Source organism: Netta rufina (genome assembly GCF_964035555.1).
Source record: "Netta rufina genome assembly, chromosome: 1".
Classification (NCBI taxonomy): domain Eukaryota; kingdom Metazoa; phylum Chordata; class Aves; order Anseriformes; family Anatidae; genus Netta; species Netta rufina.
In genome coordinates this window covers 94,771,817-94,798,629 of record NC_140123.1, presented here as the reverse complement: position 1 = coordinate 94,798,629, position 26,813 = coordinate 94,771,817, and the positions used below count along the sequence as shown (strand labels likewise).

The 26,813-nt window shown below is 39.9% G+C and overlaps 1 protein-coding gene across 1 annotated transcript in view; it reads right to left on the bottom strand.

Moving 5' to 3' along the window:
* Nucleotides 1-26,813, bottom strand: part of KCNJ6 (potassium inwardly rectifying channel subfamily J member 6) — a gene marked incomplete at both ends in the record, with an annotated part of 112,025 nt that overhangs the window by 20,939 nt on the left and 64,273 nt on the right. Inside the window, one exon of the mRNA XM_084291060.1 lies at nucleotides 20,624-21,544. Coding sequence (XP_084147186.1) covers nucleotides 20,624-21,544 — 921 coding nt within the window. The remainder of the gene's footprint in view (nucleotides 1-20,623; nucleotides 21,545-26,813) is intronic.

The window sequence follows — 26,813 nt, the reverse complement described above, 5'->3', positions numbered from 1 at the left end:
ACAAAGTGGGTGGATCAGTGGGACAGGCCCTCAGGGGTTATGACCATCTAAGCAGGTGAGGTTGTGGGCTGATCCTTTTTTTTTTTTTTTTCATAAGGCTTTGGTGCTCTGGAAGGGACTAAATCTCTAGGCTAACACAAGGAATGCTGCTATGCTGCACTTTTCTGAAGGACTGCCATGCAGAAGCACTGTAGAATGCATTCAGACTGAACAAAAAATGCTGTGCGATGGAAAACTGAAGCTGTATAGAAGTGCCAGGCATGGGAGCAGGCATGTCCCTTTCTACCTTGTGGATAAGTACAGCTTCTCAATATACCATGGAGAACTTGAGAAAGTAGATTTGATTCCAGAACATGTAAGTCTAAAACTCATTGCTTTTGGCAGCATGGAGAGATGTGATTTTCAGGATGTATCTTTAGGCTGTCAGCACCAGAACACAACTTAAAATGTGCATAACAGTAGCTGGAGAAGGTTTGAACTGTTCACATCAGTGTGAGCAGAGCACTTTTGACATGTTCCGGCAAGATGCTTATGCATTATCTGTGTCCTAAGCCATTGTGGTCCTGGTGTTGGTAACTTTCCTGCTACCAATTGTATGATTCAGCATTCTGAGCTGATCAGCTCAGGTAATCCTGAGGTGAATGTGTATCTGTGCTTTGTGAGGTGAATCTGCCCTAAGGGAGGACAGTGGGGGAGAAAAGAAAACTTACTTTATTTTTTTCTGTTGTCTATTCTTTTCTTTTTGTCTCCTTGTTAGAGAATGACAGATGCCTGCCTGTCAAACTGGCACATTGTCATGTGTAATCTTGAGATAAATGAAAGCTGTAATTTGACTAAGGGTCTCTGACAGGTTTTGAAACAAAGAAGTTTTAATAGCAAACCTGGAAGATTTCATTCATTAATTGTATAGGTGCTGCATAATCCAGTTTTCATAAACCTTTCTTATTGTAGGAGCTGGAATGTCCCTCGGTCTTCTCATCTTGCTGAATTCAGAGGGACTGAGCAGAGGTGAAAGATCTGGTGGAACAGGCAGCTAATGAAGTGAAACTTCAGGAAGGTCGGATTCAGCAAATGAAGATCTTGGGTGATTTGATGGCTGCTGAAAGAGCTGTGTGGAAAAGAAGCCGAAACTCTTGCAAAACACATAATTGGTCTGAGATTAATTTCCCAGCTCTCAGTTCAGATCAGTGTCACAAAATTAATAAATTGGTGTCTTTTGATGAAGTCTGTACTTACACACGGGGGCGGGTATAAAACTAGTTATGATTCAGTAAAGTGGATTGAAGTCCACGATGCTGTCAGCACAGATACAAAGCCTGAGGTGAAAAGCTGTAGGTCAGAACTGAAGAGATTTTTCACTTGTGCTTCCTCAGACCTTTATTCTAAAATAAATTTCCTGTGCCCCATATGAATAACATAGTAGCTGGGTGGGAATCAAGCATGTGGGTCAGACCTAATTGCTCTTAGCTTTGACAGATTAGGCTCACTTGGACTCTGGTTTGCATACAGGCAGAAGGGATAGTCTTATGGAGCCTCCAGAAGAAAGCTGGGCTTGTGCTTTGCCCAACATCTTCAATGTTTAGGCTGGAAGAATTCGGAGGTAAGTAAGCTGGTTAAAACAATGCATTATTTTTCTGTTCTTCATCCTCAGAGGAAAAGGCTTCTGTTTCTTTCTGCTGTAACCAGGACTAGGTCACTGGGCTGACAATGGGATGCAGATTTCTCTTCTTTGGAGACAGCCAAAACATCATAATAAAAGACAGCTTCTTTTCTCCTAGCAAGACTCAACCCTCTGTTAGAAAGGAGGGAATCTCTTTTTCTTTGCTAAAAGTCTACTTTAGTAGCACCCACACATTGATCCTTGTATTGGAAACTTAATAACTTCACTTGAAAATCATGCCTTTTTGATGGCAGTGGAAATAACATGACTTTTAAATAAGTAGAGGAGACTGTCATTGAAGTGGAGCCAGTTATGTGGGAGTCAGATGATTAAGGTAGATAGGACGTAGGAGGGAAGAAATACTATCATTTGGAAAAAAATACTGTATTTTGTACAGGTTTAATGTTCTCTTCCAGGAAAGTGGGGCTGTTATTATTAAGTGCATTATCAACATTTAGATGCAGGGCTTGGTTCTTTGTTGATGTGCCTTCTCTGTAATTGTTCACAGCCATGCAAATAGCTTAGAAAATGAGTCTAAGTTGTTAGAGTTGCACAGTTGTAGTCTAGGGGAATTGTGTGCTCAGTTTTTCAGATGTAGAGACAAAGAGACAGAGGGTGAGGTGAGAGGGGGTTACTCTCTCATCCAGGTCTTGCCAGCGTCTGCCTGTCTGTCTGTAATGCAGCAGCCAGGGATCTATTCTCCAATCTGTTCATAAGTTCTGTTTCATTCTTGTTTCTTCTTTTTAACGTTGATGTCTGGCCTGACCTGAGTCCTAGCTTAAGGCTGCCTGACACTATTGCTTTTTTTTTTTTTTTTTTTTCCTTTTTTTTCTTTCAATGCTACTCCAGCATGGAGAGCTTGCCCCTTCCAGGATTCCCAGTTTATGTGTGCAAACAGTCCCTTAATTCATGCCTTAGCTTAAAGCATGAGCTTATCACCTTGACATGCAGCAGTGCCCAAGGCTGGCACCACTGCAAGCAGCCCAGTGCAGTGACAGCAGCTTGGGGAACAGAGACAGTACTGTGGAGTGAGCATGGTCCTGGATGTCAGCCCCAGCAGCTGGGCACTGGCTGATGCTGAAAAGTCTATGCTTGTCTCACTCTGGGAGTTTTGTGTCTGTCTTTGCCTGACATCTTTGTCTTTACCAGACATCTCTGAAGATGTCTGGTTTTTGCAGCTTGGCTTCTTCACTGGGTCTGTTCCTGCTTTCTCTCTGTGAGACCCACCCAAAGCCAAATGAGGCAAAAAGACTTGGATCTGAGCATTTTTTTTTTTTTTTTTTTTTTTTTTAATCTCTTATTCCAGCATGGAAGCAAAGAGCATTGTGCCCAATTTGGGAGTTCAAATTTAAAGATAGGGGTTGAAGCATTGCTCACCTGGTACTTTTGTTCCCCTTGGACTTGCATTCAGTTACTCTAAGATGGAGAAGAGGGAGGGAGAGAGAGAAAGGGATGCAGAAAATCTACATTGAAAACCTAATAAATCTGAGATGGATTTAGTGTACTGTCTTGTGGTCTGGATGCAAAAAAATCTCAGTGTAGCGATTATGCAAATGTAATAAGTCCTTGTGATGATACAATTAGACTTCACTCAAAGCCACAGGAAACTTTCTGTTCATTTTGGTGGACTTATGGTGTTCTCACACTCACTGGTTAGTTACTTCATCCTGGGGTCTCATCATTTTAATATAAACATATAACCCTGGGTAGCAGTTCATAGTAATGCCTTTCTGTACCATGTTTGTGCTGTAAAACAAAACTTCTCCAAAAAAAAAAAAAATCCTTTTTTTCTACTTGATAAACTTGGGCAACTTTCAAGCTGATAGAAAAATAAGGTAAAATGTTATCTCTGCTCTAGATGCTTTATGCCAGATTTTAGAGTGCAGCTATGTTCTTTCTTAGCACAATTTCTGCTCTCTGAGTTTGCAGAGGAGGAGCTCATTGACCCTGAACTCTAACCAGAATGACACCTACTGCTGTATAACTTAGCCTCTGAGCCTGCAAGATGTTCTGCTTTAGCAAGTATGCTTTGATTTGCATTAATTCCTCCACTTTTCTCTAGCTTTCCTTCCCACGTATGTAAACACCATATCCACAAATGAGTTAGAAAACAGAAAAGTAAAAACCCTGTTACTCACTTGTTACTTTGCTTGGGATTTGAGTGACCATGTATATTTGAGTGGCCTCCTCCCAAACACCTTCACTCCTATGTATTGTAATGTAAAGCTCAGTGCTTTTTGCAATTTGTGGTTAAAAATCATTGAGAATATTATTATTATTATTTTTCTTGTCATATTACAACAGTTTTCAGGGTCCCTTTAGCACCAGGCCTTCAGACTCATAGTAATGAAGTTCAAGCTCATAAAGTTTGGAGTACAGAAAGCCAGTATTCCAGCACAAATTTTACTTTTACAAGATTCTCTAGCATAAACTTACTGCAATTACATGAAGTATATGGAAAATACAGTTGCTGTATATTATCACCACCTACGTGGAGTATCCTCCTTTAATCAGCACGGTTCATCATTCAGTTGTGTGATACTATGGGGTTTCATGATAGATATTATATTACATGATAATGTATTGAATTGTATTATAAATGCTGGTATGTATTTATGTGCTAACCTGCAATTTTTGATTTCACAGCATCAGTTATACACTGAATACTAATCTTCTGTCAATAAACCAGTTGGTGCTCAGTACTTCCCCAAGTGTTTATACAACATACAGGTGCGTTATGTATTTTGCCCATTTAAGTAACTTATGTTCATCTTCAAATTAAATATTAAATTGCTTTAAAATTGATTTTTTTTTCTTCTTATCTTCTCAAGTTCTGCCTAGCAGGAATAGTGGAGATAAGGCATTCTGTACAATGAATTGCTGTTTTTACCTGGAAGGTATCTGTCTGAAGTGGCCAGTGGTAGCTCAGAGCAGGCTTTTCAGGGGGAAAATGAAGCTGTTCCTTGTTCAATAGTTTAAATAGAAGCAACCTGAGGATTACACACTGTGGCACTCAGAGATACCCCAAGGAATTGATCCAGGTCATGCCTTAGTGGATGGTGGCACTCTGACCAGACTCCCTTCCCCATAATCCTTTCCTTGCTGTCTCTGGAGTGGGATAGATGAGAAACTTTATCTTGTCCTGTCTCTGTCCTGACATCACCAGAGTCCCTATGGAAGTAGCCCTAGTGAGCTGCAAAAAACCTTGGGCCTACTTGAACTTCCATGGGGTCCCAGATGTGTGATGCCTCCTGCATCCCTGTGGGACAAACATTTCTTGTCATCCTCACTAATGCCTGGGGAGACATGCAGTGTGCTACCATGGATCTGGGCTGAGAGGAGGGAGTGAAGTTCTGAACAGAGAAGGTATCCATAAATGTTTGTTAGTCTTGCTCTCAGTATCTGTTAAATATTTGTTAGTCTCGCTCTCAGTATCTGTTAAATACACTGCCGAGAGGCAAACCAGAACTAGAAACCTTGACAAGCTGAGCCTTTATTCTCACACTGGTACTGCTGCATTCTGCCTTGCTCAGCTCCCCAGGCTCCCTCCCCTCAGGTCCCAAGACTTCGACCTTTGTGTAAGCATGGCATGGCAAGGAATCCCTCTTAACTGTGTATTTTCTGACACTAATGCACTGAACAATATCTCTCATGCATCAATCACAGCTCAAAGTGGTGGTTTGTATTTGGCCCAAAGAAGACTGGATATTTATTTGTTTGGTTTTTAGACATGAATTTTTGATTTTGTCTTCATTTTTCCAAAGTTCAGGGGCTTGGCATAAATAGATACTGAGATGGCAGAAGAAACAACACATAGCAGAAGCCAGTTTAGCTGAGCTTTAGCTGATTTAGCTCTGGACAGACCTTACAAAATAAGCTAAGTATTTTGTTTATACTTTCATCCAGCTGTTTTATATGTAATACTTTACCCATACTAGTGGATAAGATGTGGCTTTGCCATATTAAGTTAAAGATGTCAGTTCTAATTGGTGCTTAAGTGCCTGTCAAGTGCCAAGAGCAATTCCTTCAGTTTGTTATAATTCCTCACCAACCTCACGCCTGTCTTCCTCAGTCACACAAATCCCCTTTCAGCTTAGTATGACTCAGCCAATACTTGTTCACATCTATCCTAGCTGTTGATATTGCATCACTGGATGTTTTTGTTATTATTTTGGGCCCTGGAAGATGTGTGATTATTCTGTGTAACCTCCATTTGGGTTTCTATGTCACAGTGATGCACTACATAAAGCCAGAAGTCAGAACTAGCTGAAGAACATGGGAATAGGAGACCACACCACTAGCCTATCATCCTCCTGCCATTCTGCAGTCTTTGGATGGAAGGCCCTGTATAAGTTGCTCTTATAGAAATGGCTATGATTATTTGTTGTTTTCTGTGTATATATTTTTTTTTTGGTTGCTTTGCAGTCATCAGGAAAACTTGTCTACTGTTTTTTCAGCATCACAGATTGTGCTGTTGAGCTCCAAGGATCACATTATCTAGAAGAATACTTGGATATGCAGAGATTATTTGGCTTATTGGGTCCTCAAAAAAAGATACATAAGATATGTCAAGATATAAAAAAAGAGGAGGAGTATGTCAATACAAGAACACTGACGTCTAAGACCTCATGTCATCAACAGGTTTTCATGATCAAAAATGTCCTTGTTGCTGAAGTGAGAGGGGCTTAATTTGAAAAAAAAAAAAAAAAAAAAAATCCAGGAGAACTCATGGATGATTTTTTTTTACTGTCATTGTTATTCCGACCTGCTTGATTCACCTAGTGTAATGAAAAGAGTTTCAAAAGGGATCTGTTCTCTGTCTTGGCTGCCATAAGGAGGATCAGCCTTGAGATCTGTGTATGTTTACAAGAATATCTAGCTCTTTATTCTAGTTCTGTTATGATTTAAATGAAGTAATTAGCACATATTTGTAATGGACCTGCAATACCTGGTGAGGATTTGGCTCTTGGTTCCTTTCTGTGTAGCAGATGATGTACTAAACTGCATATGGCAGATGGAAAGGTTGGTAGGAGGTAGTGAATTGGATACGTAAGAAAGGGAGATATGCTGAGGTGTATTTTCCTGGACCAAGCATTGGTCCGAGTAGTGTTTGTATTTACCCTGAAGAGTTTGTATGATAAAATATTCAATATTTGTTTGGGCTGTCTGTAGAACAACTTACTTCATACATATACAGAAAGGAAAGTTACTGTGGAGAACAGAGTGACTGAAGGACTGCTGCAGTACAGCATGCACAGGGGAAAGATCCCGCCTGATAGCACCATTCATCCCATAGGTATGGAGTCTTTGCAAATGTCATGAAGTCCCCTTTTAATAGGCAAAAGTTCCCATATGGGTACTTCATCTAGATTATAAACATTTATCTGCTTCTAATCTTCCATTTGTCTTTTAATTAGAGTCTTAATTGCTTCTTCTTTGAGGCCATTAGAGAACTGACAGGCATTGCACAGCTCAATTTATTCCTTTGGGGTCCTCATTCAAAGGCCACCAGAGACTGAGACCTACTCTATGGATTTGGGAGAGCTTTGGATCAGGCTCAAAATTTTATAATAAGCATTTGTACACATTAGTAGGGGATGTTTCTGGACTGAATTTCTGTCACTGATGGCTTTTGAATACTCTGAGAGCATTTTATAGGGTAAGAGAAGGTAAATGTGGCAAGGTTAAGGTTCATGTTGTGTGTTGTTCCAGATCTTGAGTAATTTAACAGGGTTTTAAAACCCTGTTGTAGCTGTGTTCCAGCCCTGAGGGGAGAATCTGAAAGTGAAGTTTAAGCGCTGTGGTAGAATAAGCTGTCCCAGAGCACAGACAGGCAACTTCCATTCAGCTGTTTCTAATTCATCTGCAAGTTGAAAATGACTCCTGGATCTATTTTGGAATATTTGTCTTTTGAAATAAGTTAGATCTTTGCCTCATCATTCCTTGCTATGGAAAAATAAATAAATAATAATAATAAAAAAAATCATTGCAAAATTTGGATGGGGAAACAGAACAATTATTGTTCTCCAGGGGAAAAGCTGGAGGAGGCCAACTGTGAATGGTGGGCTTGTGCTCGTCCAGCTCTAACAGCTCCGATGCCTCCCCTAGAGAAGTCAACCCCCTAGTCAACCTCTCTGTCTTGGTTCTGGCTCACCTTCCTGCCCTGTCCCACTCTGCAAATCATGGTAGAAGTGCTGCAAATGACTATTTTGCTGTGGTCTTGACACACAACTTAATGCTACTTACAGCCTTCATCTCTAAAAGGCTCTGCAGAAAGGTCTGGAAACGCTTGAGTTGCTGCAATACAGCTGCACACCATGGGCCAGATCCATGGCTGCCACCTGAAAAGCACTGAACTTGATTAGTCTTGTGCTGGCGAACTGCATGGCTGTTGTGATGTACAGGCAGCTGCTGGCCTCTTTCTTCCCAAGAGAGCCTGCTTTTGATTTGTAGTAGGAGAAATACATGTACATCTTCCTCAGACTGCAAAGCTGAACCCTTTCCACTTCACAGCCATGTAGATCACAGAATCACACACAGAATCATAGAATGTTAGGGATTGGAAAGGACCTTGAAGAATCATCTAGTACAATCCCATACACAAGTTTGTTAGATTATGTTTGTTAGATATGGCTACTGACCTCAAAGCAGATTTTTGGCTGGACAAGAATTCTTGACTGACTCAAAACCTTTGGCTTTGGATTCATCTACTTTTTTTCACAGCATCTGTTATAACCCTACTGATAGTTAGAAACTCTCATTGCTGTACTTATTGTCTAAAACCAAAACAAAAGCCAAAAGCTCCCACTGTAATAAAGGACTAATGGAAAAAGAAGCTGAAAATTACAAAAAGGGGAGGACTTTTCCCATCTTGGTGATCTAAGTGTAGTAAGCTAATATTTTTTTATGCAGGAGTGAAAAATCTGAACCTAATGTCTAGTTAAAAAAGTGCCAGCACAGTTTAATTGGTCTGGCCGAGTCTTTTTTTGTTTGGTTGTTTGTTTTGTTATGGTGGTGCCTGGCAGCTCAGCCATAGTCAGACTGATTTTTCTCCTTTAGTGCTAAGTCCCTGTCTCTTCAATTCATATTAGTCTGTGTTAGTCAGAAAGGTGGAATAAAAGTTTTCAGCCCTGATGTACCTTAGGGTTCCCACCAAGGACAAATCTTAAACTTGACACTGTTGCTGGATACAAGGCTGTCTGCTGTGATGATGATAATGTTAATAATAATAACTAAGCAATTGCTTCTAGTTTGTTTTGTAGTTAGATGGAGAGAGAAGCAGGAAAATGCAGCAATCTCCAATGCCCATCCCAACCTCTCTCAATGTCTAGAAGGACAGAAAGGTGAAAAAGGGTGACTACAGCCAGGGGAATGGAACAAAATCCAGGATAAGCAGGGAACACTGTGACTTAGTGCAATCTTTGGATCACTTTTCAAAGTTCAGTTTTCTGGTGAAGCAGTGCCTTACAAGTTTAAGATATTCTCTTGTAGCAGACCTCCTGGAGGAGCTTGGTTGCACTGCCTGCCTGCCTGCCTGCTTGCCTACAGCAATGAACTCATACTCCTTACCCAGCTCTGCCTCTCATCTCTGAGGCACAACTGTCTCCAGTGGTTCAGTGGTTGCCACAGAGCAGCCTTCAGGTATATAAAACACAATGTCTTAAATAGTGACATGGGAGAACAATGTGAGCTGTTAGCTGGGCTATTCGTTTTTCAGAGTCATTCAGTTCTTGACAGCTATAACATACTACAAGAAGCTGGTTTAGATTTTTATAATCGCAGAATAATTTAGGCTGGAAGGGATCTATGCAGTCATCTGGTTTTATGCACTGCACAATGCACAGCTAAATAACTCAAGTTACTCAGGGCTTATCCATTGTGTGGGCACCTCAAATGATGGCAGTTCTCTTCTCATCCTGGACCCCTGTTTCAGGGTCTGATCAGCCATATGGTAAGAAAGTTTTTCCTAGTGTCTTATCATGTACTTGTTGCCTCTTGTCCCATCACCCTGGACCTTTGAGACATGTCTGCCTGTCCTTTCTTTAACATCTCATTAGGCCAGTCCAGACAGCAATAACATTCCCCTTAATCTTAAGTCTCTTGTCCAGACTGAACAGCCCCTGTTTCCTCTGCCTTTCCTCACACTTGTGTCCTGTGCTCCATCCCCCAGATATCTTGGTGTCCCTGGGATGGGCTTGTTCTAGTAAGTCCATGTCTTTCTTGTCCTGGGGCATCTTAAACTGGACACAGCACACTAGGGGTGGTCTCTCAAGTGGTAAATAGAGAGGAGCAGTCACTTTCCTCAAGATGCTTTGTATACTTTCACTAACACAGCTCAGGAGGCAGTGGGCATGGTTTGTCAAAATAACTTATTTGGGTGTGTACTATTCACTCTATTAACAGCCTGTGATAAGATCTGTAGTTTAATGAATTGCTTGGGACTGTATCTGCAGAGACTTTTACTCATTTTCGTCCAATGAGTTTAGTGTGGGCTGCAACATTCATTGTATGTGTGAACCTGAGCCCATTCACCTCTTTGGAAAGCCTGAACCTCAGGGTTGAGGTAGGCACTGGTGCTTGTCAGCTTCCTTCCTCATAGTGTCTTGTTTCTCTTTTATTCTCACCATCACGTTTGTGACATCAGGGACATGCAGGCTTCTTCCAGCTCCTTTTACTAACAGGTATAAATTCAATGACAAATCCCTGGGGCTTTTGCTCCCTTATCAATGTGCCAATCATGGCACAGTGAGCAGTCCTGAAACAGATAAAATGTTTGCACTGTCCCCTTCCCTTGCTGTGACAATGGCCTGCTTTCACACTGTCATAACAGCATGTCATTTCCCTCCTCTAGTGCTCAGGGTGTGAGATAAAGTGCTGACCAGTACTGTTTGGGAAGTTATTTGTACAGTTCCTGCCTTTGTAATATTAAACTGCTGAGAGGAGTCTGGGAAGCTACAGCCTGGCATCCTTTGCATGACAGGAAGTCCCCTGGAGTGTGCATTACCCTTCCCACTATTTATTTCTGAGAAGTTGGCAGAGCTGATCCAAACTTTCCCTCTGAATATTGCCTCTAACTACAATTTTGGCATTTCTCAGAAATCTCAAAAAGGTTTCTGATAACCACTGAAAACTTGTTAACGATCACTTTCATTTTTGCTTTCTTTTCATGTTTTGAATACTTCTTTAATTCAAGTTTCTTTATTTGGATTAGTTGTAAGAATTTAATAATCTTATTTTTATTTAAACCCTATATTTTTAAACAAAAGTCTTGTTCCATTCCACAGAAATCCCAAGAAATGAAAATTGTCAAAATGAGGAAGAACAGAAATCTTTATATACATATATATATATATAAGTCTTTATATATATATATATTTTTTTTTTTTTTTCTCTCTAATTCTCTTGGGAGTGGTTGGAAAGAGGGTGAGAGTGAGCAAGCAAGAGCACAAACCTGATTACATAAGCTCTTTCTGCCTTTCACATTCATTGTCACGGTGGCTGCCATCATTCCCAGAAGATGTTCTCTCTCTTTCCATCCTTTTGTCAATACAGTATTTCTGGAGAAGGGAGGAGTGGAGTATGACCAGAATTGGTGGGTTGCTTAGCAGCCATATACATTGTCAAAGGACAATATTTTTTTTCTTTTAATGTCAAAATCAACCCAATTGTACTAAATCATAGATGTTCATCATCACTTCTGGGACTTCGGCATCTAACATTAAATGACTTGTTAAAGTAATCTGCTGCAAGCTGATAGCATGCTGCATTGGGATATGACTATTTGGTAACAAGTCCTTGGGTTGAAGCTGTGAACTATCCTTCTCGATCAGTGAAAAAAGCAAGCTAGGTGTGCAGCAGAGATGGATTGTTCTGCTATGAATGGCAGGCATGAATCCTGGAAATGTGTGGCTGCTCAGTGTAAACAGTCTATTTCTATACTCTGAAATCAGTGTCTACACTGCTGTTTGGACCAGCTGCTTTGGTTTGAGACTCACTAGCATGGTGCTAGTTTGTGTATTGGATTTGTGTGGCAAGGTTTTGGTAGCAGGGGACTGCAGAGGTGGCCTCTCTGAGAAGAATTCAGAAGCTGCCCCATGTTAGATAAAAGCCAGTTTCAGCCAGCTCCAAAGGGAACAGCTGTTGGCCAGAGCCAAGCCAATAAGTGATGTCGTTTGTGCCTCTGTGAGAAAAGATTTAAGAAAGTGAAAAAAACTGCTGTGCAGCTGGGAGACTGAGGAGTGAGAACAAGCTCTGCAGCCCCCAAGGTCAGTGCGGCAGGAGGGCAGGAGGTGCCCCAGGTGCTGGAGCAGCAGTTCCCCTGCAGCCTGTGGAGAGGTCCCTGGTGGAGCAGGCTGTCCCCCTGCAGCCCATGGGTCTCACATGGAGCAGACCTTCACGCTGCAGCCCGTGGAGAGGAGCCCACGCAGGAGCAGAGGGTCTGGGGGGAGCTGCCACCCACCCGTGGGGGACCCGTGCTGGAGCAGTTTGCTCCTGGGGGATGGATGGACCCCAAGGTACGGAACTGTGTGGGAGCAGTGCTTGAAGAGCTGCTGCCTGTGGGCAGTCCCCGCAGGCTCAGCTGGGGAAGGATGCCATCCCAAGGGAGGGACCCCACGGGGAGCAGGGGCAGAGAGTGACCATGAAGGAGTGGCAGAGACAAAGTGTCAGGGACTGACTGCAGCCCTCATTTCCTGTTCCTCTGTGCCACTTCGGGAGGAGGAGGCGGGAGAGTGTGGATGGGGGGAAGGTGTTTTAGCTTGTTTTCTTTGTTTCTCACTTCTCTAGCTTGTTAGTAATACATAATAAATTTCTCTAAACTCTGTACGCCCATGACAATAATTGGTGAGTGATCTCCCTGTTCTTATCTCAATCTTTGATCCCTTTTAATCATATTTTCTCCCCCTTTCCCTTTGAGGAAGGGAAGTGAGAGAGTGGTTGTGGTGGAGCTCACCTTCCCAGCTGGGTAAAATCACCATAGTTTTCTCCTCTTCTGTGACACAGACAGGCAGATCTCTGACCCCATTTTGGATGTGTGCTTAAACTGGAGCTTGTCTGCTTTGTAGTGAAAGTGTAGTGGTGAAAAACAGCCAGAGCACTTCAGTGCATCCACACATGTGCTTAATTCTTCTTGAAATGCCATAGTTGAGACCTCTGAGATCACCTGAGATTCTGCATGATTTGTTTTCCTCCCTTGTGGACTTTTATATTGTGGCCTCAGGATATGCAGAAACTATGCCATAAATGGAGTTTTTAGTCATGGCAACAGCTTTCTAGGGTATAAAGCATATATTCATAAGTCTTCCGTGACTTTTTTTGTGCACTTTATGTAGCCATTGGGGTTAACTGCAATCCATAGACTTGTTCTTTTTAATGTCAAATATCGATTGGGAATTTTGGAAAAAAAGCCTTCCTTGCTCACTCTTCAATCTTTTAGGTCACTTTTGACTTTATAGTTACTGCTCTGTTCAATTTTGTGAAAACTTTCTGTTGAAGGTGAATAACCTATCTGCTCACATTCATCAGAAATTGATATAAATATATGTAAATTTCAAAAGTCTTACTGCTATCAAGAAGTGTAATGTAGCATGTTTATCCTTTGTTACAATTCATTGAGATAGAACAGGAGGAAACAATATTATACGTGTAGAAGTAAATAGGCACCGAAGAGAAATGTGAAAAGATCTTTTAGAGACATGGGCAAGAACAGATTTTGCCAAAAATATTTCTCAAGGTTTTGAACTGCAGACTGCTTAAGTATGCTTCATATCTGGAGATCAAACACAAGAGAACAAGGTAATCAACATGAAAGAATGAATTCATTCCAGCAAAAGTTCCAGGGGTGAGATGCTGCACTGACTCAAATCAGTGTGTGCCTGGGAATTCATCATGGTGCTCAGCAGCCTTCCTCTCCAGGTTGATAACTGCCTGAGATGATCAAAAATAAAACTCCCAAATTATAGAAATGGTTGTTTCACTTTTTCTTTCCAAATCAGCTGCTTTGTGATGACCCTTCATTTACACCGTTCCAAGACCAAGTAGAGACTATGAACCAGCACAGATTAATAGCCTCTATATTTAAATGCACTCAGAAATGCAAAAGGCTCTTCATTGTCCTGAAGCACTTCCCAGGAGTGCTCAGAAATCATGTCTCCACTTTAGAAACAAGGAAAAAATGCTCAGTGAACTAATTCAGCCTTGGGAGTCCTCTAACCTGGATAAATGGCCACTGTGCCTTTTGTCTAGCATCATCCTTTTTGGTTTGCAAATTGGATATCTTTGTGGTGGAGATTGTGTGGACTCAGGGGACAACCAACCACCTTGAAGTGCAGTACGTCTTCTTCTTTTTTGGTCCCTCAGGTAATACACAATCATTTCTTGGTACCTGAGTTGGGTCTGGAGACCCAAAGACATCTACAGCACCTTCTTTGCAGGTGCCTTGCTTCTCAAATAAACAGTTGGAAAACACTGTGGCTTGAAGCTTTGCTGGAAGCTGCAGTGTGAAGTGCCCTACTGCTAGGGATGCAATAACAGACAAGTGTTACACCACAGCTTTGTGTTCCGGCATCTATCTCTGCTTGACACTGTGCTAGGAAAGGTGCAATGCTGATTGTGGAGGTCTATGTGAGCATGCACAGAACTTGGAAGTGCCATTTCTGTGTCCAGATTGACCTAACACAGTTTGTAAGGGCACAATGTGCAAAACAAAACTCTTTGGCTGAAAGTTTGATTTGCATTCAAAACAGATTTTTTTTTTTTTTTTTTAAATATCCAATTGGCTACAAGGAATTATCATCATCATCATCATCAAGAATGGTCTCAGACTCATCTTTTAGGGATCTTATTTGTCAGCAGATAATTTACTGCTTGAATCTGAATACTATATCTAAAGGTTTAGGGGTGATGAAGTAACTGCTGTTGTGAAGAGCTGAGCAACTAATTGTTGAGAAAGGAATGAAGGATGGATAATAGGCTATTATCAAACACTGTGTAAAATGTTTGTGTGGTGCAACATTATTCAGAGGATAAAGCTGTTAAACAAAATGTATAATTCCTTTTCTCTGCCTTCCTTGAAAGTGGTATAGACACTCCAAAATTGTAGCTGAAATGCTCATAATTAGCACATCTCTTTTCTCATGAACTTAACTCCCCAACTTCTTACCACGTTGCATTTTTTGTTTTTTTTACTAGTACTGTGCAATTGTAACTGCTCCATTTAGGTTTTGTGGTCTCCTTCAACAAAGAGTTTATTTTTTTCCATCTTTAGAGGAAGCTTCCTGAAAAAAAACACACTTCACAATGAAATTGGAATGGTTTTCTTTGCAGACATTTGGAATTCCAACTAATGACAATTTATGCTAACAACCTCATTTTCTGTGTTAAAATTAATTACAATGAACTGTTGTTAGAATAAAAAAGTAAAAATTAAACAAACAAACAAAAAAGCAGAGGAGAGCAAAGACTGTAAGAGAAAAAGATTGCTGGCAAATACTAAGGAAATGGGATATAAGATGAGCTGAACCTAGATGTCTAAGCCTAGCACCTAGCACCAAGAAATGTAAAGATAGGAGGAAAAAAACCCTAAGAACTGGAGAGCTATTGTATTCTGACCATTCCTGAGATGGTGATGATCCAGCTTAGAACAGAAGTCATTTATTCCTAACCCTGTTTAAATTACATTTCAGTCAATGTACATTTGTCACATCTGGAGCACAATGATCTAATCTACTTTCACCAGTTGCCTTGCAGAAACACTTGGATGTGAGAAATACTGGTTCCTTTTCTACTTTCATCTACATACCCTTAAGAAATAATTTTAGAGTGTAAACATCTCTTCTTTGAAGAGAAATAAAAAATTCTGGTGAAAAACTGTATCCCGAGCAAGGCGTATTTGGAGAGAGCAAAGTCTGCTGAGATGTTTTGAAAGGCTGGAACTGCTAACATACTGCTAACAAAGGGAGGTATTTGTTAAGATTGGGCAAGGATAAGGGATAAATATGGCAATTCATTAAGGTGAAAGCAAAAAGACAATAAATCAGTCAGTCAAAGGGACTGTAATGAAGAGCAGGAACAGCTTTATACAATGTTTTTCTAGTAGATAGTATCATTTACTATATAAATAACCATCTATTGCTTTCCACACACATTTTCCACAGCTGGCAAGTGTGTTTGTTTACGTATCTATAAGCCATTCTGCAGATACTGCTCTCAAGCTGCCTATGTGTCAGAATTATAAATGCACCATATTGTAAGTTTATTTGTAGAATTATCCATAAAAACCTAAAGTTATATGCCCAGTTTTGTAGCTTATTTTTTTTGACAGTTATAAATATGTTGATTTTTTTTCTTTCTCAGGTACTGTTTCATTTTTCATGTTTTTATTTTTAGTCAGAGAGAATCCCCGGAGTGTCATCTAGTGCACCCTACTGGCCAGACAAAACTTCACCAAGTTTGAGGATCTTGCTGGTTAGAGTAGCTTGTTACTTTCCTGGTGTTACTTTTCTGAGTTGAAAAAGGTTCTTTTCTGTAAATTAGTGCAGCTTTAGAGAAGAGATTTGGACCATGTTGTTTACAATTCAGGAACTGCATTACCAGCAAGGGTACTGACTTTGAGATTCTCTCTCCTCTCTCTCTCTCTCTTTTTTTTTTTTTAAATGTTCATAAGACCTCCCTCAAAAATAGATTTCAGCTGTTAAAACATGTTAAAACATAACATCATAAAACATGTTATTTGTAGATTTCTTTTTAAAATTTGAGACAAATAAATAAATTCTTCAAATCCAAGCTTTTGTGCATGCTGCTTAGGGGTGACAGGTTTCAGTATCTTTGAGCCTTTTTTTTTTTTTTTTTTTTTTTTTTTTTGTGGATCTGACAAGAAAAATAATTTACTCAAATACCTTTACAATAAACCTACATAGTCTAACAAATCTGTTACTTTATCTCTAGAAAATAACATGAAAGCAGTAGTGATACTTACATATAAACCAAATATTTTGAATGGTAAATTTCCAGTGCTGCTGTACTGAGATTGGTGTTTCAGTCATATTGTTTCCTGTTAGTATATTTGTATTTTGTGTTGCAGCTCTGCAATAAGAAGGGTAGGGATGCCAGAATCTTGTTTCAGTGCCACAGCTGTATTCTGACACTAAAAGAAGCAAAATTGCCTCAGAAACCACTTCCCTATTAAAGCTAGATCTTATTTTAGTTCTTGCAGAGTTAGTATTGATTCTTGCATCTCACTTGCACTATACCTGCTGTTAGCATAGTAGGAAATGGAACAGGGGCTGTAAAAGATGGAAATAACAGATATGTCCTTTAGATATGGTGACATTTGGTTGTAACTTTGTCCCCAAGTCCTGAAAGCTTGTCATTTTCTTCACAGCTATCTGATGTACTTCACAATGCTGGGCTGTGCAGAGCTGAAGAGCTGACCTCATCTCATAAAGTAGCATGGCCCTCCAAAATGAGAAGTGTGAGGTGCTGCATCTTCAGCTGAGCCACCAATACTCAGTGGTGCGGGCTGCAATAACGTGTTAGCTGTGAGAACTACAGAACAAGACCAGAAACACTCACCCATTGTTGTATTTTTTTTTTTTTTTTTGTGCATTTGAGAGATGCGTGCCAGTATCAGAAAAGCCACAGGAGTAAATATTTGCAACAGCATTATCCTCTGAACCCAGAGGGATGTTTTTGAAAGTTGTAAACAAATAAGGAAAACTGCATATTGAAAGGACCCATAATATGTTTTTAAAAGCAGTGTTATTTTGAGTTCTTGTAGATATGGTATGAAGGAGTCAGACTGACATCATGTCTTGCTGGAAGTACCTTGGTGAAGCTTCTGCCCTCAAAGGAATCTTCATGGTACATCGAATGTCAATAGCGAAGGTGTATTTTCCCTGGGCTTATATTTTGATATCTGCCTTGGTAGAGACATATCTACTCCATTTCTCAGAACATCTCAGAAAGTGTGGTGATGCTTCCAAGGGAAATTAAGGAGTCCTTGATTTGATCTTTCTTCTAAATTTCGGTTTGGTTAATTATTTCAATTTCCTTTCATAAGATGCATTATTCTTCATTTCCTGTCATAACACGTAGTGGAGAGTTTACATGACACTACATGAGCACTTTTGTTTTATACTAGATGTAGCTGTGCTTTTGGATCCCTTAAGGTGAAAACTATTGTATAAGGATAAAATGATATCAATTGTTCAGTAAAACTTTAAACATAATAATAACAATAATTAATAAAAATAACAGCAAATATTTATACTTATCATTTTGCACTATGTTACTTCATTACTCATTAAAGAGATAATTGTTGCCAGAGTGGGGAAACTCTGAAAACTGAGAAAGGGTTATTTTCACTTGATCAGAATTGGTCACTGACCAAATGAAAAAAAAAGAAAAGTGACTTTTCTGATGAATAGTGTAAGATAATGATATCCAGCTGTGTTTGTCCCATGTAAAACAATATTGAATGATATTGCTATAGCTAATGTTGCAGATTCTTAGCTTTAGCTTTAATGTTTCTATATCCTATGGCTTTGATCAGTATTGGAAGGTGTGATGCGTAGTATGTTGCTTGCTCTACAGGGTTGGAGATTGCTGCAATAAGCAACATCTCTTGCTGCTCTTTCTCTACATTTGGTGTAAGAAGGAAAAGTGAATATATGATGGCCAAAGTTTGCTTTCACTATTTGCATATGTAAATGGAAAATATTTGTAAAGTTAAAAAATGGAAGTCTTTAGTTTTGGTAGAATGTTGACCTGGTTGCACCTTCAGCAAAAGTAACACAATGCATGTGGAAAAACACAAGTAACTACCACACAAACATGTTTTAGAAAATGTACTAGTAATTATGACATTAGTCTTCATGATGCCACAGTTAAGGGGCATTATACAGCACCCTTCCCTCATATTTCGTGTTATATGCATGCTAGAGAGATGACCCAAACAGAACAAAATGCGGCAGCTGAAAATGGGAAATGTAGCTGCCTATCCAGCTGCAGAGTAACACTTTTACCCTGGTGTTTCTGAAACCTGTTTTCAACAGGTTTTCAAACCATTGTGTCCAGTCTCTTTGTTGCTATGGACTTCCAGACTTCTTCTAGAATTTTCTCATAGCTTTGCCAGCTCAAGCGATCTGAGAGGTAACCTTTTTCAGTGAAAACTGATAATGACTGAGTGGAAGATTGGCGTCAGTATCAGAGCATCAAAGGAGGGCATAGAGGTCTGTGTGATTATGCAGGGGTCAATAGGAGGTAGGGGTGGGAGGGTGAAATAGCGAAAAACTCCAAGGCTTAAGAGAGTATGGCTACATTGGATTCACTGCAGAAGTATACTGTCTTTTTATCTTACATGTATTTTCAGTGAGATGCCTTTTATACTTCTACTACTTGACAATCATTTTGCTGGAAAACATTGTTCAGTAAACCTGGAAATATCTACCATTCTTTGGGATGTCAAGTTTGTTTGACTGTAGTACAGAAATTTCAGAATATTTCAGCTAAAAACCAGCAATTTTCTCATCTTCTCATCCAAAGGTGATGCAGATGTTTGAAACCTTTGTGCCTACTGCATGTATCAGTAACAGTAAACATTTCATCTCTTTGATTTCTCTTCAGTGCCACCTATTTCCTGGAAAATGTGGAAGCTTTACATTTACTGCTTCAGATTCTCTGCCAAGTTCCTTTCATTTTTATTTTTTTTCTCCATTTTTGTCTCACACGTTTATTATATGGTGACAAATGCAGTTTTCTTCTGACACCACATAATAGATGTGTGAAACACACACACATGTTCTGGTAAGAGACTGCTCTTTATTTCCTGTCTCCAGTTGCAAAACATGAGTCAGGGTTAGGAAGGTCATACTTCTGTCAGAGAAGTGTAATCTGCATCCTTAAACTTTCCTAGCTTTTGTTACAGTAGTGGAGGAAAATGGCAAATCTAGATCTTCTATTTCTCTACTCAGTATTTCCTCCCCAAGCACATTATTTCTTCATTTCCTAATCACCATTCCCTTGTATTGTTTATGTTTACTCAATTCAGAGATTGATGCTGTCATTAACAGGAAAAACATCTCTGCAGCTCCTAAACTAAGTATATCAGTACTCTGACTGCAGTAGGTACAGCAGTTTGAGAGAAAGCATCCGCCTACTATTCTGGCTTTAATGCAAAGAAGAAACATTGCTAGTCCATTACTGTGAATTCCAAGCATTATTTTCTCTGCATAGACTGACACCTGATGTTCTGCTGTATAATTGTAGTTAATGACCAAACAGCCTCTCTACAAGACTTTGGTGACATAATATGCCTTATTTATGTGTACCAGCTTTAAGTGTTCTGTACACTTCTGCAGTGTGTAGGGGGCCTCAGTGAAATACAAAATCAGACAGATCTTTTGTGAACTAAAGTGAAACAAGCCCCAAGTTACAAGTTAAAACAAAAACAAGCAAACAAACAAGCAAAAAGAGAAAGCTGAACACATTATCACTTCTGACTGGATCCAAATAAACTAGGAATTTCATGTGGCAGGCAGTTATTCTGCAGTTACCCATGGGTGATTGGAAGCAGCAGGAACTATGGTACTTCCATGTTAATCATAAACAGAGCTTTGTAATGATTTTTTTTTTTTTTTCTAAAGCATTTTATCCCACACGGTCCTAGTGGTTGAGTTGCTCCTGCAATCAAATGACAAATAACTGGGTGACATGCTGTGAAAAATTTAGAAAATGAGAAATGTTATCCCATTTTCCAAACAGAGCAGAAACAACACTAATTTCATTAGGCAAGATGGAACAGACAATTAAACTGGGCATGCTTTTAATTTTGAAGCTAACCAGATAACTGATGCCTTTTGCAAGTGTAATGACTGTAGGAGTGATTCTGTTAAAGAGAAGTAAAACCACTGGTTTTCCTTTCTAAAATTAAAGCATTTACCTTACACAAAGTATAAGAAATGTTACCTGTTGCCTCCACCATTCCTTCTAGGATTACAACAATTTCTAGCTCCTCTTTGGGCAACTGGGCTTTGGAAATCTCCCAGAAAGGACTCTGCTGGTTAATTTCATGGCTGATGATCAGTGGTGAAACCAAAAAGAGACGATCATCCCCTGTGTAATAACCTACGTTGATATCTGTCTGGTTGAGTGGTATAAATTCCCCCTCCTTTGTCTGTTTGGATTTGATCAACTTGGCTCGTATTGATGCCTCTACAATGTGTGAATTCCTAAGGTCTCCTACTCGGAACATCAGACACAGCTTTCCATCCCGCATGGAAATAACTGCATTTGTAGAAAAAACCAAGGTTTCTGCCCTCTTCTTGGGTTGGGATATTTTCACAAACATGCAGCCAACCATGAAAGCGTTGACGATAGAACCTAAAACGGACTGAACTAAAAGCAGAATAATTCCCTCGGGACACTTGTCCGTGATGACCCGGTAACCATACCCAATGGTGGTTTCTGTCTCGATTGAGAATAAAAAGGCTGAGACAAACCCATTGAGGTTGCTGACACAGGGGGTCCACGTGCTGTCCCCTATATGATCCATATCTCCTCGCATGTAGGCAATTAGCCACCAGATCATTCCAAAGAAGAGCCAAGTCACTGTGTAAACCATGACAAAAATCAATAGGTTGAACCTCCACTTCAGATCGACTAAAGTAGTGAAGATGTCAGTCAAGTAACGGTAAGTCTCTCTGACATTCCCATGGTGGACGTTGCATTTCCCATCTTTCCTAACATACCTCTGGATTTTTCTCTTGGCACATTCTTTGTTTAGATTTTTTGGCAGATCCTCTCTAGCTTGTTTGGGTAACTTTGGCTGATGAATAGTGACAGGGCTCTCTATGTCCTGCTCCATTGAGTCTTCTTCCAGTACGTTAGCTGCCATTAAAAACAAACAAACAAGAAAAAGGCAGACATTATTTTTCTTATTATTTCTCTAAGTTAACAAACAACTTATTTCTGTATTACCAACACGATATCACTATGAATAAATAAAATTATCATCCTAGTTCTTTGCTCACCTATTAGATGCAAAATGCGTAAGTCAAATGATGTCAAGCATCCTCAATTTATTGCTAAATAGAAATACTCTGAAGGAATGTGCTCTTCTGTCCTGTCTATCAGGTCCTACAACCTACAGTGTGTATATCTACACACATATTTAAATTATGCAAGATGTGTTCTAATAAATCTTTCTTCCCTTTATCCCCCTTATAGAGTAATAAATGAGCTTTTTTATGCACCAAGAAATATCTGGGAGACAGTAGATATAAATGAGGAAATGGATTTGCTTGAGGGTTTCAGTCAAGATGAGCAGAGCAAATGAGCAACTGTTGAGGTATTTTTTCTATCAATTGCATTGCTGTGGGGAAAGTATTAAATAAGTTTAAATAAAACAAAAAATCAAACAGACAACAACAACAACAACAAAACAACAACCAAACAAACCAACCAACCAAAAAAAAAAAAACCAAAAAACAGCAACCACAAACATTTTTGTTCAGCAAGAGCTAGTGCTATTCCTGTTGAAGGAAAGATGGGCTTTAGTGTAATATATACCAAGACCAATTCAAGCACATTTCTACAGAAAATCAATGTCTCACTGATACTGAGACAGAGAACTGTGTGTCCTTCTGCCAGTAATGTAAAACGTTCAGTACTTCAGAACATGATTTTATTTGAATTCAGTATGCCTGTGGCCTTTAATTCAAGTGTACCTTTTTCTCTAATGACATGGGTCTACAGAGTGCTCCCCAGTATGTCTTACAAGAATATAAAACACAGAAACAACAGTAACTGCCTTTTTTCTTTTTGCTTCCCAGTATTTTGAGATAAATGTCTTCATTAATATATGAAGTTATGTTTATGTACAAGAAAGAAGAGTTTACTGAGAAGGAAAGTGGTCTAATCAAATGCATTTTGCTTGAAGACGAGGACCTGGTGAGGTCTTGGGTAATTGTTGTCCTTTCACTATAAAGCCTTCTGCACTCTGGGGCTTGTTTCAGTGGGAATTTCTGCTCTTGTACTCTTAATTTTCTCCCTTCTGGATAGCTATTGTTCTATTGTCAGGCTGGGAAGGGAAAAGGCTCCTCCTTACTCTGCCTGGATGCCTAGCTCTGAACAAAATGACATTGATGTGATAACGTACCACTGGTTTACAGAGATGCCCTTGCTCAACAATCAGGGTGTTGACATGCATGTTGTCAGTGCACCCTGCAATAGCCACCGTTTACAGTTATATCCTCTGCTAACTTCTGAGCAGGCTCTGCAGTGGGCTGCCCAGTCCTGCTACAGGTAGTGACCCTCAAGCAGAGAGCCAGGCACAAACATCTTGGGTTTGAGAAGTGCCTCATCTCCCTGAGCTCCTGTTGGCTCTGACCACCTTTGGCCCTTCTGGGAAATCAGTGCATAAATCCATCAAAGCTCCGTCCTGACTCTGTGGTCATGCTCCTGGCACCCCATGGGCTTGGGTGTTCCCAGTTTGCACTGTCCCGGGCAGTAGACCCAAACTCTTTCATGTGAAGGAGCTACTGGGGAAGGCCTGGACTCTTATCTAAAGAGGGGATTTGCATGTGGGGGTGCTCTTGGTGAGTCAGTGTGACTCGAATATTGTTTTGTTCTCTCACTCTTCACCGCAAGTATTATGTAGCAGGCTGTGGAGTCTCATAGTACCTGTAGCTTTTTCAAAATGTGCAGATTCATCCGTATGGAGATAGATCACAGGCTCTTGTAAAGTTTTAGGGGTGACTGAAGCACACAGGTTAAAAAAAAAAAAAAAAAAAAAAAAAGCTGTAGACTGGTTGTATTTTCTCCTGGCCTGCACCAGTGACAGCCAAGCCTCTGTTCAGCCCCATAGCTTGTGTTAAAAGAGAGGCATAGAGGCTGAGAGTAGCATGGAACCTGGTAGCAATTTTGTGTTTTAGGACTGTATACTCCATCCTGTGCCACTTGTGCAGTTTGCCACTGTGTCTTAAGATAGCATTATTTTGTCTGACTGTAGTGGCAGCACTTGAAATCATGTCCCAAACCAGTCAGTTATGGATGAACTTATCCCAGTTGGTGACAGTGTGCCTGCTTGGATTATCACTAATGCTGTATAATGTATGACGAAATAAACACAATGAAAAGGCATTAAAGGAACCTTGTGAGGCAGACTTAAGCCAAAGCCAGAAAATTTGAAGTTAGGGCTTCACACTTTATACTTAACTCTATTGTGCCTAAGGAAATTTCAGTCCACAGGAGCTATCACATCGCTGCAGTAACAGACTCCTGAAATACTCATGAACAGCCTACAAAGGCTCTGGCTTTTGAAGCTTTAATGCTATGTATGTTAGATGAGTAAAGCTGGTTTAATGTGTTCCATTATGGTTCAGGCATTGTGAATATTTTGCTTTCCCCTCCCTGTTAGAGGCTGGCATGGGCAGAGACAAGGTGCAGGTGTCACCCGTTGTCTTTGAGACTACTTGCTACTAAAGGCAAATATACACTAGACCTAAGTGTATTAAAAACCTTAACAGGCGTGGGAGGTGAAACAGGTGCTTTTTATCAGTGGCATCAGGAGAAATCTGAAGGGATGTACCCATCCCAGGGATGCCTTCCAGTCATATGCTGCACCCATCTAACCTACTTTGCATAACGTGTTTATTTCTTACAGAAGTACTTCCTAGCAAAGAAGCATGTTTTATTCACACAACAAAATTTTTCTCATGCTTTCAAAATGCTCTGTGCTTATGAAACCCTTGTGCATCACAACCAGCATTACCTGCCTTTTATGGTGCATGAGATGAGTGACAAACAGAGCTAAGAGCCATGTTTTCTCAAGCAGCCATAGGTTTTGTAGCTGAAGCATGGAGCTGCTGTGCTCATAGCACACGTTGGTGGGCTGCCACTGTCACTATAAGGGGGTCTCATAAAATGTGAGAATTTTCCTTAAACTTGAGAAGTAGCACCAGAGCCGGATCCTGCCTGCATACATAAAAGGACAGCTTCTAACAACCAAACCCACTGACTTCATTTAACCTAAGTCTCTCTCAGTATATCATCTACCTAACAGTCTTGCAGTCATTATAATCTCCCTGGAGGCATTTGGCCATTTTGTAAATTCTTAAGGCTCTTTCCAGTGCTGCCATTTCTCAACTCACAGGCTGCCTCTGAGAGGAAAAATTAAGACCAATTTTTTAATTCCTTTTTTTTCTTTTTTCTTTTTCCTTATGCCTTTTTACTCTTTCACTTGACCAAATGTCTCTGCAATGAGACCCCAAAAACACCTGTATGGGGAGATTTCTAGGGCAGAACTACAGCCCATCATGGGGTGATCAGAGTTCTCATTCCAGAGTGAACCACGGGAGCAGCAGTTCCTGAAGTAAGTGATCCAAGGACTGTGCATCTCTATGTTTCCATGGAAATGCTTGATGAATAAGTTTTAATCACATGGCACGATCCCTGTTCACCAGTGAGGCTGAGGAACTGCCACATATTGAGGGAGACTTTGCCACAAAATGCTTTGACTAATTATATTTTTACTTGATATAAACCCAATTAGCTTATGCTGTTTATTTCGTTTAATTTTCTTTTTGGTTATATAATGGCTGTCACGGTTCCAGGAACAGGGGAGTGAATAGCAGCTATCTCACTTGAGAGCTATTTTTACTCTCTCCATTTTTCTTCTTGACAAAAATATATACACATTATTAATCTGCACAGAAAAAAAAAGGGTACTTTTGAACACTTCCCCCTCTGACAGTAAACGTTATGTTTGTTTGAACACCACAATGGCCAGGTGTCAATGCCATGCTAATTTAGAGTAGACTCTGTTCAAAATATTTGTTCCAGTGAGACTCTCAGGCAAATACATAAAACACGTATGAGATTTCAGCGATTTGTTTCATTTTCCAGCAAATAACAAGAAGGACTTCTCTGAATATGTCCCTGAATAGTTCACTTGTGTTTCATCATAGCAGTACATACTGGCTGTGTCTATATCACTTAATTAAATGTGCCCAGGCTTATTCTTTAACATGAAGGTTAAGTGGGGTAGTACAGCCCAAGTTTGTAATATTTCTCTCCCATTGTTTTCAGTGTAGGGTAGGCTTATTTAGTCTGCTCATTGTGAATGGTCCATGTCCCATGCTAATACCTGAAATGCAGCAAGGAACTGTGTGTACTCAGTACACAAAAACACAGCAGGGGTTTTCCTAGGAATTTTACCATACAAGCAGTGCTCAGGAGTGTTTTATTTTCTAGTAAAAATGCAACCAGTGATAGTGTTCCAGCCTTGTCTATTCTATGACAGCCTTGGAAAGGCACAATCCAATGTTTCTAAGCACATATTTTTATTTAGAGTCCGTGGAAGGACATGAATCTGGTGTCAACAAAAAACTTTGAGCTGTACTTATGCTTTCATAACCTTCATGGCTGTGAACACAACATATTACTATAATTGTTAAGTGATTGTTTTATAATCAGCAATGTAACTTTTTGTATTTTGGTAGTCCTTCAGAGATCTTGTCATGATGTTGTATAAGCGCAAACCAAAAGGAGTCATGCAAAGGGCATACTTGTCTAAATTTAATGCTCATAGCTTATTTTGACTGTAGGATGTCCTACAAAATAATTAGATGTTTCAACAGAGAACATTACAAATTGTAACTGACCATTTTGCAATAGAAGCTGATATAGGCAGTTCAGTGACAGTTTCACTGCAATTGAGTAGACTAATTTTATTTCTTCTAGCATAGTTGTAAACTGTGTGCAAATTTATTAAAAAATCTCTAATGAAAAAAAAAAATAAAACATTTACAACCTACAAACTACTCCCATGGACTTTATCACACAGATACAAATGTTGTGCAGATGTAGTTTTCACTGTGATTTCTTTCTGCAAGTCATTCCTCACTTTTCTGATTGGACAAGTGCAAATTTTAAATTAAGCAGATGTTTGCATTGATAGGGTCCAAGCTTGCCTTTTGTGAATAGTAATCAGTATTCACCTCTCATTTGCTGTGACCACAAGATTTCCTGATGCTGAGCTCACCTATGGAATATTTGACAGTACCAGGTGGATATTACTGTTCCCTACTGTCTCTGGAAGACCATTAGTCTTTGGTATCAAGAGAAGTCATACATAGTATTGTACACTACAAGAGAT